Here is a 14,807-nt window from a genome sequence, read left to right on the forward strand (position 1 = left end):
TAGTTCAAGACTGACCAGAATAAATGAGGTGTATTTGTAAGCCAAAAAAGGAGAAATGATGCCTTTGCGCTGATTTGTGAGTCTGTTATACAGAGTATTGAACTCAAGTACTGACTGTTGTGTCAGGTTTACTCATCCTCCCTCTTTGAAAGGCCAGCAGCTTGATACTGTCTGTCTAAAGACTGAGCGCCTTAGGAGCATCCCTCAAGTGCCTGTGACCTTCTAGATACAGTGTTTTCTGGCATGTCAGTCCAGTTGGCCTGCTATAACCTTATACATGTACAGAAATAAAGTGGAAACCACTTAAAGTATTCAGAATTCTCGTTTCAGTTTTATTCTAGCCTTGGCTCTGCACTGGTTTTTTTGTTTGTTTATTTGTTTTGTTTTTTGAGAGAGAGTGTCACTCTGTTTCCCAGGCTGGAATGCAGTGGCATCATCATAGCTCACTGTAACCTCTAATTCCTAGGCTCAGGTAATCCTCCTGCTTCAGCCTCCTGAGTAGCTGGAAGTACAGGCACGCTTGGCTAATTTTTCTATTTTTTTGTAGAGATGGGGTCTCACTGTTGTCCAGGTTGGTCTCCAATTCCTGGCCTCAAGTGATCCTCCCACTTTGGTCCCCCAAAGTGCTAGAATTACAGGTGTGAGAGACCGTGCCTGGCCTTGAACTGATGGTTTTTATGATTTGTTGTAAGGTGCTTTTCCTGCTGCTAGTTTGTTCTAAGAGGCCAAAATAGAAAAACAGAAGCATGAAAATTGAAAAACAAGTCAAAAGACCTAAAGTTTTATTTTTAAAAATTAATTTTTAAAATTCAAATTGAATAAAACTCTGATCAAAATAAACATAATGACATCAAAAACAATTCTTGTTTAACCATTTTCCATGTCTCAAATTGAGCTGAATTTCTTTTTCAGCTGAGTCAAACCTTTTATCATTTGTTGAGATTTTTGTCTAAACCGGGACATATAAAAATTTTGTTAGTTCAATTTCTTTCTTTCTTTTTTTTTCCTTCATAAAAATGGAGGTATTTGGCCTTTTAAATGTTGAGGTAAGAAATTTTACCAAGGCTGAACATTTGATTGGACAGAAAAATCGACTGAAGAAACCAAAACCAAACCAAAACCAAACCATGACATCATGTTCGTGTTGATAGTAGCAGCCTTTGAGAAACTGCTCAGCAGGTCATGGAACTTTTGGTCTTCTGGTAGCTGTTTCTTTTGAGGCAAGCCCAAGTGATATAAAATGGTTTGTGTCCTGAGATATTATCTTATGGCTCTGTATATCACTAGGTATTTTATGAATTGTTATATCCGGATTTTTTTTTTGTTTGCTTTTTGGGTTTTTTTTTTGATCCAGGGTCTCACTTTGTTGCCCAGGCAAGAGTGCAGTGGCTTCACATCCTAGCTCACTGCAACCTCAAACGCCTGGGCTCAAGTGATCCTCCTTCCTTCAGCCTCCCAAGTAGCTGGGATTACAGGTGCATGCTACCACACCTGGCTAATTTTTCTAATTGTTTTTTATAGAGACAAGGCCTGGCTATGTTGCTCAGGCTGGTCTCAAACTCCTAGCCTCAAACAGTCCTCTTGCCTTGGCTCCCGAAGTACTGGGATTACAGGCATGAGCCACCATGCCTGGCCCTGAAATGTTATGTTAGTTTTATCCTTACCCTTATCCCTTCTCTTGTAGTCACTTTGATGAGAAATCTTCTGAGTAAATCTTTGTTTGGGATAAATATAAGATTAACTTTACCATATTTAGAATAAGAAGGTATAAGAAGTTACAAATAGAAGCAGGAATGATGGAAAATCCAGCACTTTGGGTCAGCTCTTATTTTCATTAGTACATTGCTTTCTTTCCAATGCCTTTTTCTTTAGCCATACTACACACTAAACAGCTATAGATTACTTGAAAAGATAGATGAACAAGTATAAGAAATAAATTAGGCCTCTGACATAGATATTAGAAAATCAACTGGCCCTACTTGAGTATTTAAATTTATCATTGTGATGTTTAAAGCTGCTCTTATGACAATATACTTGTCTATACACAGGGAATGAAAACTATTTTCCCCAAACCTTTACTGATAGTAACAGTAATGGGATAGATATGCCCCATAGGCTGTCTACCAAAATTCAGCCTGGGTTATACAATATTTGAGTTTTAAAGAAAGAAATGAAGTCTTCAGACATCAATTAAATTAATTATTCATCAGATAAATTATAGAGCAGTTAACGAATGTTGAGGGAATGCTGACATGTTTGAGTAGTATAAATCATGTAAAGACCCAATCTTCTCACAGGTAATGAAACTATAGAAATGGCTAAGGTCTGCTCTGTAAAGTACATGCAAAATGTATGTAACAGAGATTTTTCCAAAGATGACTTTTAAGTACAGCTTTGAATTGTCTGTTTTTATTCTGTGATACAGTTTAACCTGACTATAAAAAAAAGCACATCCAGGCAAGATTGAGTTCACCTCTGCACTGTCATGCTAGTCATTTTTGCTTGCCTCTAATTACATTTTATTTGCAAATGACAAAATACATGCTATCTTCCTCTGCCAATCTGCCATTGAAAATTGCCTCTTGGTCTGTGCACATTTAAAATGCAAGAGCTTATTGTTTTCAAAGTGAAGTTTACATCTAATACTTCTGTATTCTGATAGGGAAAATCATTTTTTTGTAAAACTAACTCTGTTTCCCTTTATTTTCTCCCCATACCAGCTACAGGCCATATAGTTACCGGCACTTTGCACCCCCCACCACACCCTGCAGCACAGATGTTTGTGACAGTGACTATGCTCCTAGCCGGAGAATGACCTCAGTGGCAACAGCCAAGGGCTATACCAGTGACTTGAACTATGATTCAGAACCTGTGCCCCCACCTCCCACGCCCCGAAGCCAATACTTGTCGGCAGAGGAGAACTATGAGAGCTGCCCACCTTCTCCATACACAGAGAGGAGCTATTCTCATCACCTCTACCCACCGCCACCCTCTCCCTGTACAGACTCCTCCTGAGGAGGGGCCCTCCTCCTCTGACTGCCTCCAACGTGAACATGTAAATACAAATTTGGTTGAGATCTGGAGGGGGGGAGGGAACTATTAGAGAAGGATGAGGCAGACCATGTACAGTTAAAATTATAAAATGGGGTAGGGAATACTGGAGATATTTGTACAGAAGAAAAGGATATTTATATATTTTCTTAAAACAGCAGATTTGCTGCCTGTGCCATAAAAGTTTGTATAAAAAATAAATTTGTACTAAAAGTTTTATTTTTGCAAACTAAATACACAAAGCATGCCTTAAACCCAGTGAAGTGACTGAGTACAAAGGAAACAGGAATACTAAAGGCATCACTGACCAGGAATGTCTTGGCTTTATTGATACCAAAAAAAAAAAAAAGGAGAAGAAAAAAAATTAAATCCATCTCAGAGCAGCAAACCATAGATACTTGGAAGTAGCCAAATAGCCTTCATGTTAATTAACATTTGAGGGCCAACAAGTTAAGAAATCATGAAAGAAAAAAAAGGAACTAATACCAACCTTGGACAAAGGGCTTTTTCCTCTATGAATCCAACAATGTTAGTGAGGAAAATGGATATTTATAAAGATTTAATCTGAGTGATGCTGTTGTAGGAGGGATCGGCTGTCTGGTAAGAAGCCGGGCGGCTGTGTGCATGTGAGTCTTCTGTCCCTACCTTAGAATCCACACCTCTGTTAAAAGTTATTTTTTTCTCTAGGTACGTTCACTTTGTTGCCTCCCCCAGCAACTTTGTAGGCCATTTTGCCAGGATACCATGATTTATTCAAGCCTTTTATCTGAGGAATTAATTAAATGGAATTTTCTAAATTAAAGTTTGATTTTAATATTTCTACTAGTTCCATTCCCCAGTAGGCTTAGCTCTTCAATTTGCTGTTTTTGCATAATGATCAAAAGTTAGACATATTATTGCTCTTCTTTACTTCCAAGATTGTTGTAATGCTCATTAAAATGTCTTTTTACAACACACATATAGACAATGTTTAAGAATTACAAATTTAACCATTATGTTTTTGTTGTAAATTAATCATATATCCTTGCAGTACTTTCAGCATATAATATCACAATATGAAATCATTTTTATATATATTTTTCTGAGTAAAACATTTAAATATATTCTGGTTAGAGACAATCTATTTAAAAAGAAAATTTTTTGTTATCATTAGGTTTTCCCTATATTAATGGTTTGTGACATTTTCATGTTCTTTAGGCCAATTTTTCTCAGAATGATGTCTGCGTACATACCTCTTCTAATGTGTGACATGAGTTTAATATCTTTCTGTTACCCACTGTGAATGTTACATTTTCAAATTATTCACAAATTATTCTTATAATCAACTCATATATTTTTATGCGTGTTCTCTCTTATCCCATTATGGATTAATAATTTTACAAATTTAACAATGGGGATTAAATAAGAAGGCAAATTGTTCAGCTCTCAGCTGTCAGAACCTGGGTGGAGGGGAATAATGGAAGCCTCTTTTGTAATTTGCCTGACCTGCTGTCTCGTATGGTACTGGGGCTGCTACATCTTCAGCTATCAGGGCTGGCCTACGGAATGATTCTAGCACTGCTCTGCCACCTTGCCAGAAGTTAGTTTCCTGCTTTTTACATGTGTCTAGCACTTCTCTGCTGAAATTGAATGTGTTTCTAAACTAATGTATTTTTACATTAACAAGTGTTGGTCAGTTGGTTATCGAATGATTTTTTTTCTTTTTTAACTGTCTTGCTGAGGCCTCTCCAAGTTTCAGGGCCCAAGAGAAAACAACAGAAGAAAGGATTCAGAACTTTGGCAGAGGTGAAATAACTTTTCAAATAATTAAAAAAATACCTAAGTCAACTTTTATAGAGAAGACATGTGGTTTCAGAATAATGCTCAGATTGTTGGGGACAGTTTATAAGAATCAGGTGCACTTGATTTTGCATATAATAAAATGGTTAACCATCAGTGTCTTGCATTTCAATCAGACAAGCATTAACTCTTCCTGTTGCTGGAACTAAGTGCTCACAGTCCAAGTCAAAATGGACATGGAACTTGTGTTCTGTGACAGACAGGAGCACATGATGCTTCAGTAAAGATGTAAAGGTTAGCAATAACTGGGTATCAATTAGAATTTGAGAATTCTATATGTTTACATTTTTTAATGTGCATCTTTATCTGGTGGGCTTCCCATGTGGAAACTTGCACTATAATAAACTAAGAAGAATATTGCCTTGTTGTATCTCAGTCCAAGTGCTTGTACTGCGATGGCAATGGCCTCTTCTTGCAAAATACTAATTTGTGTGCCAATTTGTTTGAAATTATTTGAAGGCAGTTCAGCTTAATCTCAGTATCCTCTTTCTGGGGTAGTTGAGATGAATTCTTAATATTTCTGGGAGTACTTTTTAATGAGAGAATTGTCAAATTCAGGAAAGATTTAAAGGTTACATGGACAGTTAAGCTTAAGTAAACTGTATCTTGATTATTAAACACAAGAGCTTTATTTGGAAAAACTGAGGAGATGAAACCTCAAATCGGTGAAAAATGAAAAAGGACTTTTAAATTTGGCTTACTATTAAATTCATTATCTAGGGAGAAGAATGAATAAAATTTCATTAGATTGCTTAAATAAAGTATTTATTTTGAACATGTGCCCTAGCATATGCCCATTAACTGATGTGATTAAAATTATCTGAGAAATGAACTTGAGCATAACATACTTTCTGTGTGCCACAGTCAGCTCTCTGGACTGAAGTGGTCTTTTATAACTAAGGTTCTGGACTTGGCTCCCACAGAGCCCCAGTCTTCTGAACAGTGGCCCGTGAGGTGTTGTTGCTTAAGTCAGATAATGACGTACTCACAGGAGGAAAACAAAGTCGGTGGATAGAATTTGCTTAGTATTAATTTTTCTTCCATTAAATTTTATTGTGCTTTTGGCACTTGCTGCCAATTCTTCTATACTAGCATATCACGAGATGTCTGTTTAGCAAATTATATAGTAATCTTAATTTTAATATAAAAATACTTTGTAATGTACCACGAAGAGATGTCTTAGACTTTACTAAGTTTGAGAACAACTATTCTACAGAGACAATAGGTATTTAGAAATGAAGACTTTAATTAAAGTACATTTTTATCTAATATAGGCCAGTAATTGGGAGGGAGGGGCTTTGAGCAGTACAATTTTATGATGATTTCAAGAGTTGTATTTCTTTATTTAAAAATACCCTAAAGTCAATAATTTGTATAAGGGCAAGTCATTCAATATTTGAAATGTAAAAATAGCCACCAGATAGGTAGCAGTCATTTTGGGGGAGAACATCTTGTTTCGCTGCAAAAGCCCGTTGATGAAGAATGCTTCGAATTAATAGCTGTGGCTTACCTAGCCTATTAATAAAATGTGTTTATTTATGTGACCTGATACCAATAGTCATAAGAGAGACTAGAGAGGCTTGGCTTAACCAAGCCAGCTTCTCTGCAATAAATAGGCTGCTGCTGTTTTACTGTCTAGTCCTGTGCCTAGAATAGATTCTTAGAAATGTAGTTTTTTGAAGTGTTTTATTTCTTACAGTGGAAACCTTGCCACCTCACTGATTTGCATGCCATAGGAGCTACATATTTGTTACCATTACATATCTAACAAGATTCAGAAACAAAAGTCTTGGGCTTTTCAGACCCCAAATATGTCATACTTTTAATAAAATGTTTGATGCCTAAGTCTATATGTGGCATCCATACTTAGTCCAGAGTGTAGATATGAGTATGTTTACCAATATCAGTTGGTTGACAAATATTTGGGACATGTACAAGTGAGACTGTACACTAAGTGTGGACTGAGTCCTGAAAAAGTTTATAAGTGTTATTTAAAACATTAGCAGAATTCGTAAACTCAAGAAATATAATTTTTGTTTGATATTCCTTATCCGAAGCCTAAAATGAGCCGAGAGAAAGAAGAGATGATTTTAGAAAGTGCTGGTAGCATGTGAATAGTGTTGGACTTCGGGGATTGCATCATTTCATAATTTTCAAAATGTACCTTTTGAAATTCTCAGAGTTTTAGAGTAGAGGACTTTGCGCCTCAAGCATAAAAGTATACATTTATAATTTTTAAAAATTTAAAATTAAGAGCATTGTGAATCCATATCTTCAGAGTATGTCTGTTTCACTTGATCCACATGGCATTGAACTAAGCCTGTGACTGAGTGGACAGGGAGGTCAGTTCTCACAGTAATCAGTCACTGACTCTACCCTCACCCTCCCCCGACTGAAGTAAACTTTACTGTTTTTCTTTTTCATGAAACATTTTAAAATCATTCTTAAGTTTATTGCTGGAAAAAATCTTGACTTTACAGATGGAATTACAAACTAAATGATTTCTTGTACTTAGAAGTGGAGTATAGACCTAACAAAACTGTTAGATTTCCCACCATCATTTAGGATTTGCCCAAAACCAACACCAAAGAATTGTACACAACATGCTTTTGCTTAATTGTCCATTTTGGTTTTGTTTTTTAATCAAGTATAAGCAGGAGAGGGGTAGAAATATATTTATATATCTAGCTATATATGTCGATGCCAAAATATGGGTATTACAAGGAAAATAAAGTCTGATTAAATCCAGTATTACATGAAGTTAATGAGGTTAATGGGATAATGAGGAATATTTTAAGAGTAAAGAGGATACAAGAAGCTTAAACTGGACTAGCCTTATTTGCAAGTGAAGGATCTGGTGCTGCTTTCAGTTGTTTATCCTTTGTGTGTGTTTTTTTTTTCCTTAAGCTTTAATCTTTGTCATTGTCTTAAAGTCAACTGGTGTTTCTTGTTCATTGACTTTGGTACGATGGTGCTTTGCAAGGATGTATTTATATTATAATGGCCAACATTTGGTCAGCCCTTGTCCACTTATTCACTTCCCCCCTTTTGTAAAATAAGTGCTTTAATTATAAACTGTATAAAAATGCCTTGTATAAATCCCCTTTTTGATTATTACAATAAACTGAATGGTAACAAATGTTGATTTTTATAATAAAACAGTGGAAAAATAAAAGTGTCATTTCTTTTTAGCAAGAAATTAAAACAGTAGCTTATGCTTTGCTGTGACGTAATTAAGACTTTCAGACACAACAAAACTCAGCTTTATTATTTGCATTTCAGATGTTTAATATATACTGCTCTGGAAGAGAGGTTTGAGAAGGGCTATTGTTTGGTTCAATGCTGACAGCGCCTGCAGTTGGGAACAGAGAATAAGGAATAGTCTGTGCTTCAGGACTGCTCTTGTTTTCAGTAAACTCACTCCTAGAAGGAATCCTGGTGTGGACTCTGAGCATCCCACTTTCTTCCCCTCCCCCAAATTAGCTTATAAAATGAACGTTGCTTTTCTTGGTGTTGAGACCAATAGGATGTAATTACACTTTTTCCTTGAGGGTGGATCGTGGTAAAACCAATGAGAGCTCAAAACTTCCAGGTCCCTGCTTGATACTAAGTTTACTAGTTTGATAGGAAGGGAAGAAAGCTGCTTTTTAATTTTCAGTAGTTGGGCTCAAATATCAGTTAAATGGAAATTAATGTAATGCCTTTCCTTAGCAGGTGCTCTCAAAATAAGTAAGCTTACCTTGGTCTCTGCTGACTCCTCCCATTCTTTCCCCTGGAGCAAAAACAAGAATCACGCAAGTTGTGCCATTCTCAAGTTAAAGGAAGGAAAGCCAGAACTATGGTTGGTTTGCCAGATTTAAAGGTGATCCTGGCTGACAGCTGTGGCTCACGCCTGTAATCCCAACACTTTGCAGGGGAGGAGATCCTTTGAGGCTAGGAGTTCGAGACCAGCCTAGGCAAAATAGTGAGACCCCCCGTCCATACAAAAAATTTTTTAAAAATTAGCCAAGCTTGGTGGCATGCACCTGTAGTCCCAGCTGGTCAGGAGTCTGAGGTAGGAGGATCGCCTGAGCCCAGGTGTTAAAGGCTGCAGTGAGCTATGATCATGCTACTGCACTCCAGCCTGGGCAATAGAGTGAGACCCTATCTCTTAAATAAAAAAATAAAAATAAAGGTGGTCTCAGGAATGGAGAAAACACTACAATTTGTTTTGAGTCCTTCTTTTCCTGGATAGGTTTTCAGCTAAGTTTATACAGTCATTTTCATTTTAATTCTTTGCCTTATAAATATATAGTTGTATTTCTGTAAATTTAGTCAAATGATGAATTACTTTGCTCAGATTAATCCTCCCTACGCCCCGGAAAATTTTCTACTTGAAATTTGCACTTGCAAATTCAGATTTAATCAACATTAAAAACCAATGTTCCCCAATAAAAAGGCTAAAACAAGTAATTTTATTAACATTTGACCTACTGTGTACTAGGCACTGTGCTATCTCATTTTTTTCCCCTCAAAATAATCAACTGATTAATGACGAAGCTTGACAGGAGATGCCCAATTTGAGTATGAAAAGCTCCAGTGCAAAATTTTGATTAGAAATAGAGGTTGGCTGTGGGTGGGGGGAAGAGGACATGGATTGAGGTCTAGATTCTAATCTTTATTCTGTTGTAATTAATTGTCAAGCCATGTCTGCACTCCTTTTTTCTCTCAGTATTTATTTCTTCATATTAGTTTCTAATGTAGAGTTTTCTGAACCTCGACTTTTTAATCAACCCGCTACCTGTTCTAGAGAGGAATTGACACATAATGCATTTGAGGCAACGAATTGTGTTACAAGGTAGAGTCTGCTGAAGCCCAGACACCTATGTGGTATCCTATTCCACACAGATTCCCATCTGATGCCTCCTTTCCCCGAGGCCCTTGCTCCGCTTTCCAGAGGAAACGATAACTCAAAAGGGAGAAAGCTTGATGCCCATTTTACAAGCTGTATGACATACAGAAATGATCATCTTGAGATCTTTTGGCTTCTGATCATCCTACCAAAAGTCCCCCACTACCATTACTCAATTGAAGAGCCTTCAAGACTGTTTTGTCCAGTAATTGGAGTAATTTGAGTTTTTCTTTCTTGGGGATTCCATGGGAAGAAAAGGGTTAGGGCCCTCAAGTATGCAGTGCTAGGATTCTTAACTGCATATATGTGTCACAGGAAGATTTTTAATAACTCAGCTTCTCTGATAGATTTAGGCCTAGGGTTATTCATATTTTCTATTATGTCAATTTTAGTAACTTGTGTCTTTCAAGGAATCTGTCCATTTGGTCTAAGTTGTTGATTTATTGACATAACGTACGTCTCTTAGCCCTTTAATGTCTGTTTTCACTTCTGACATTGGTAATTTGTGTCTGCTGTGAAGGGGCTGAAAACATACTAACCCCAAATTTTGCTTGTGGTTTTTCCTTTGAATCATGGGTTACATAAAAGTGTGCTTAATTTCTGAATATTTGGGCATTTTCCAGATAACATTCTGTTATTTTTAAATTTGATTCCATAATGGTCAGAGACTTAATCCTTTTAAAGGTATTGAGACTTGTTTTATGGGCCATACGGTGGTTATATTAATGAATGTTTTATGAGCACTTGAAAAGAATATTCTGCCATTGTTGGGTACAACTTTCTATAAAGATTAATTAGATCAGTTTGGTTTATATTGTTGTTCAAGTCTTCTGTGTCTTGACTGATTTTCTGTCTACTATTAATTACTGAGACAGTAGTAGTATTGAAATCGCCCAACTATAATTGTGAATTTGTTTCTCCTTTAAGTTCTGTCAGCTTTTGCTTTAAGCTCTGTACGTAATTTAGGATTGTTACAGCTTCTTAATGATCACACTTTTATCATTATGTAATGTTCCTCTTTGTCCCTATACTCCTTGATCTGAAGTCTACTTTGACTGATGTTAATACACCCTTTCCAGCTTTCTTACTACTCTTGCATATATTTTCCTATTCTTTCAGTTTTAAGCTATTTCTATTTTGTGTTTAGACAAATAAAATCATATAGTTGGGTCTTTATTTTTATCCTATTTCTGCCTTTTAATTGGAATGTTGGGCCATTTATATTCAATACAATTATTGTTATGATTGGGTTTGTCTACTATTTTGCTATTTTGTTTTTGTCCCAACTGTTTTTTATTTTTTCTTTTCTCTGGCCTTCTTTTGAATTGAATATCTTTTAGTATTCCCCTTTATTTCCACTCTTGCTTTATTAGGTATGCTCATATTTAGTCATTGCACTATGATTTGCCGTGTGCATCTTTAACTGTAGTCTACCAAGGTGCTGTAGTCTACCTTGAAATAAATTACGCCTCTCTGCATATAATATGAAAACCCTATGTATGTTTCTTTTCCTCTCCTGTCCTTTGTGGGTTCTTCTCATCTTCATTTTTAAAAATTGTAAAATACACATAGCATAAAATATACCATCTTACTCCTTTTAAGAGTACAGTTGAGTGGTATTAAATACATTCATAATGTGCAGCCATCACCACTGTCCATCTCCATAATTCTTCTCATCTTGTAAAACTGAACCTCTGTACCCAATTAAATAATAAATTACCATTTCCCCCTTCCCTCAGCCCCTGGCAATTACCATTCTACTTTCAGTCTATGATTTTGAATACTCTAAGCACCTTTTGTAAGTGGAATCATAGATTATTTGTCTTTTTATTTCACTGAGCATAATACCCTCAGAGGTCATCCCTGTTGTAGCACATGTTAGAATTTCCTTCCTTTTTAAGGTCAAATAATATTACACTGTATGTAAATGCCACATTTTGTTTACCCATTTATCCACTGATGGACATTTGTGTTGCTTCTACATTTTGGCTATTGTGCATAATGCTGCTGCTAACATGGGTATACAAATAAATATCCCTTTGAGACTCTGCTTTCAATTATTTTCGGAACATACCCAGAAGTGGAATTGCTGCATGATATAATAATCTTATTTTTAATTTTTTGAGGAACCACCATACTGTTTTCCACAGTGGCTGGCTGTTGTTGATAGTGTTCTGTGTATGTCTATTAGATCTAGTTGGTTTATTGTGTTGTTTAACTCTTCTATTTCGTTATTTTCTGTGTGATTGTTTCATCTATTATTGAGAGTGGGGTACTGAAGTCTTCAACTGTTTCCATAGAACTGTCTCTTCCTTCAATTCTGTCAATTTTTCCTTCATATATTTTGATGTTTTTAGGTGATATAAGTGTTTATAATTGTTATGTCTTCTTGCTGTATTGAACCTTTTATTGACATGTATCGTCCTTTCTTAGTATCTGTGGTGGATTGATTCCAGGACCTCCCTCAGATGCCAAAATTCACAGATGTGCAAGTCACTGATATAAAATGATGTAGTGTTTGCACATACCCTATGCACATCCTCCTGCACACTTACATCATCTCTAGGTACTTATAGTACCTAAAACAATGTACACACTTGTAAATAGTTTTTATATTGTATTGTCTGGGGAATAATCACAAGGAAAAAAAGTCTGATACAATTTTTTTTTTCTGAATATTTTTGGTCTGTGGTTGGTTGAATCCATGGATGCAGAAATCGTGAGTACAGAGGCCTGACCATAATGTCCTTTTGTGTCTCTTATAACCTTTTTTGATTTAAAGTCTCTTGCTTGATAAGTGTAGCCATCCCTGCTCTTTTGGTTACTAGTTGCTTGGAATACATTTTCTTATCCTTTCACTTTCAATCTGTTTGTGTCTTTGGATCTAAAGTGAGTCTATTGCAGACAGCATATAGTTGGATCGTGGTTTTTTTTTTTTTAATCCATTGTATCAATTGCTGCCTTTTGATTGGAGAGCTTAATCCATTTATATTTAAAGTAATTACTGATAAGAAGGGATTTACTTCTGTCATTTGCTATTTGTTTTCCATATTGCATTGTAGCCTTTTTTCATCCCTCATTTCCTGCCTTACTATCTTCTTTTGTGTTCTGTTGATTTTTTGTAGTGAAGCATTTAAATTCCTTTCTCATTTTCTTTTGTGTATATTCTGTAGCTATTTTTCTTTGTGGTTACATTTAATAGCCTAAAATTATAACACTCTAATTTGAATTTATACCAGTTTAACTTCAATAACATACGAAACTCTGCTCTTTTATAGCTCTGTCTCCACCCCGTTTGGTTGTTTGTCACAAAGTTACATCTTTATGTTATACTTGTGTGCCCCAAAACACAAATAATTATTGTAAATGCCTTAGTCTTTTAAATTTTGTAGAAAACAAAACATGGAGTTACAAAACAAAGTTAAAATAATACTAGCTTTTAGACTAAATTTTTAATTTTTTAATTGGCTTATTGCTTTCTGACCTCCAGAGTTTCTGATTAAAAATCTAATGGTCTGACCAAGGATCCCTTGTATGTGATGACAGACTTCTCTCATGCTTGCTTTCAAGATTCTCTCTTTCAAAAGTTTGAAATCAATCTTTGTTGATGGTTCTATTGTGTTCATACCTCATTTTCCTGACTTTCTCCATATCTTCTAATTCTTTGAGCATCTTTAAGACAGTTGTTTGAAAGTCTTTGTCTGTAGATCTACCATCAGTGTTTTTCAGGGACAGTTTCTGTTGATTTTTTTTCCTCTTAATGAGCCACATTTTTCTGTTTCTTTGCATGCCTTATGATTTTTTTGTTGCAAACTGGACATTTGAATCTAATAATAGAAATCAGATTCTCCCCCTTCTCCAGGGTTTGCTATTTGTGTGTGTGTGTGTGTGCACATGTGCATGTGTGTATGTATGTGGTGTGTTTGATTGTTGTAGGCTATCTCTGTGCCAAGTATCATCCTGAGGTATAAACTTAAGGTCTTCTCAGGTCTTTTACGAGTCTGTGTGTTTCTTTGGACTTGCAAGGTCACTTTTGTATTTTCCCTGAATATGCAGTTGCTTTTGAATGTCCTAGTCTTATTGTCTGGCTCCCCAAAGAGGAAAAGGAGAACAATGAAAGGAAGAAAAGGAGGACACAGGCCCTTTAAATTTCCTGGAAGTCACTTCAGCTGGAGTGGGAGGGGATTGCAACCAGGGGGGGAAGTGCAACAATGATGGCTGCATACCTCTTTGATCAGAGTGGCAGTCAGCAGTAGTCAGTAATCAGAACACAGATCCCTGATATTTGGAGGACAGGATCCTTTTTCTTCACCCTGCCTACTGCAAGGTGTGTGCAAACTGCTCCAGGAACAGGTACACCATTGCTTGCCACGGGGCTGCAGGTGGGGGATGAGTAGCTGCAACTGAGCTAAGAGCTGAAATTGCTGAAGTTAACTGCAGTTAGTTTATCTCAAAGACTTTGCCTAGAAGTTACAAGCCTTTAATAGACTCCAGAATTCCAAAATAGTTACGTTACATCAGACAGATTCTGCCTGTGCTGTTGTTGCCTAGGTGGAAGACAGATTCCTGGTGCTTCCTACTCCACCATGTTCCTAGAATCCTCTCCTGTCCTTTCTGTTTTTACTGTCACACATTTTGCTTCTGCAGGTTGTAAATACCAAGTTACATTGTTACTATTTTTTTAAAGAAATTTAAGGATAAGAAAAATATTTTTATTTACTTACATATTTATCATATTTTTTGGTGTCCCTATTCCTTTGTATAGATCTGAGTTTCCATCTGCTATAATTTTCCTTCAGGCTGAAAATTTCCTTTGGTATACCTTCTACTGTTGGTCTGCTCATAACAATTATTTTTATTATATGAAGATGTTTTCATTCACCTTCAATAGCTTTATTGAGCTATAATAGACATACAAAAAGCTGCATGTATTTAAAGTACACAGTGATAAGTTCTGTGATGTCTACACCCATGAAACAATACAATCAAGATAATGAACTGTTCTGTCATCCCAGAACACTCATGC

The 14,807-nt window shown here is 36.1% G+C and overlaps 1 protein-coding gene across 1 annotated transcript in view; it reads left to right on the forward strand.

Moving 5' to 3' along the window:
* The window catches only part of LRP6 (LDL receptor related protein 6), a 160,264-nt gene extending 152,205 nt beyond the window's left edge, over positions 1-8,059 (forward strand). The window contains exon 23 of the mRNA XM_045554314.1: positions 2,721-8,059. Within this exon, the coding sequence (XP_045410270.1) occupies positions 2,721-3,015 (295 nt within the window). The 3' untranslated portion in view covers positions 3,016-8,059. The remainder of the gene's footprint in view (positions 1-2,720) is intronic.
* Positions 8,060-14,807: the final 6,748 nt, after the last annotated feature.

Source organism: Lemur catta, chromosome 6, assembly GCF_020740605.2.
Source record: "Lemur catta isolate mLemCat1 chromosome 6, mLemCat1.pri, whole genome shotgun sequence".
In the NCBI taxonomy this organism is placed as follows: domain Eukaryota; kingdom Metazoa; phylum Chordata; class Mammalia; order Primates; family Lemuridae; genus Lemur; species Lemur catta.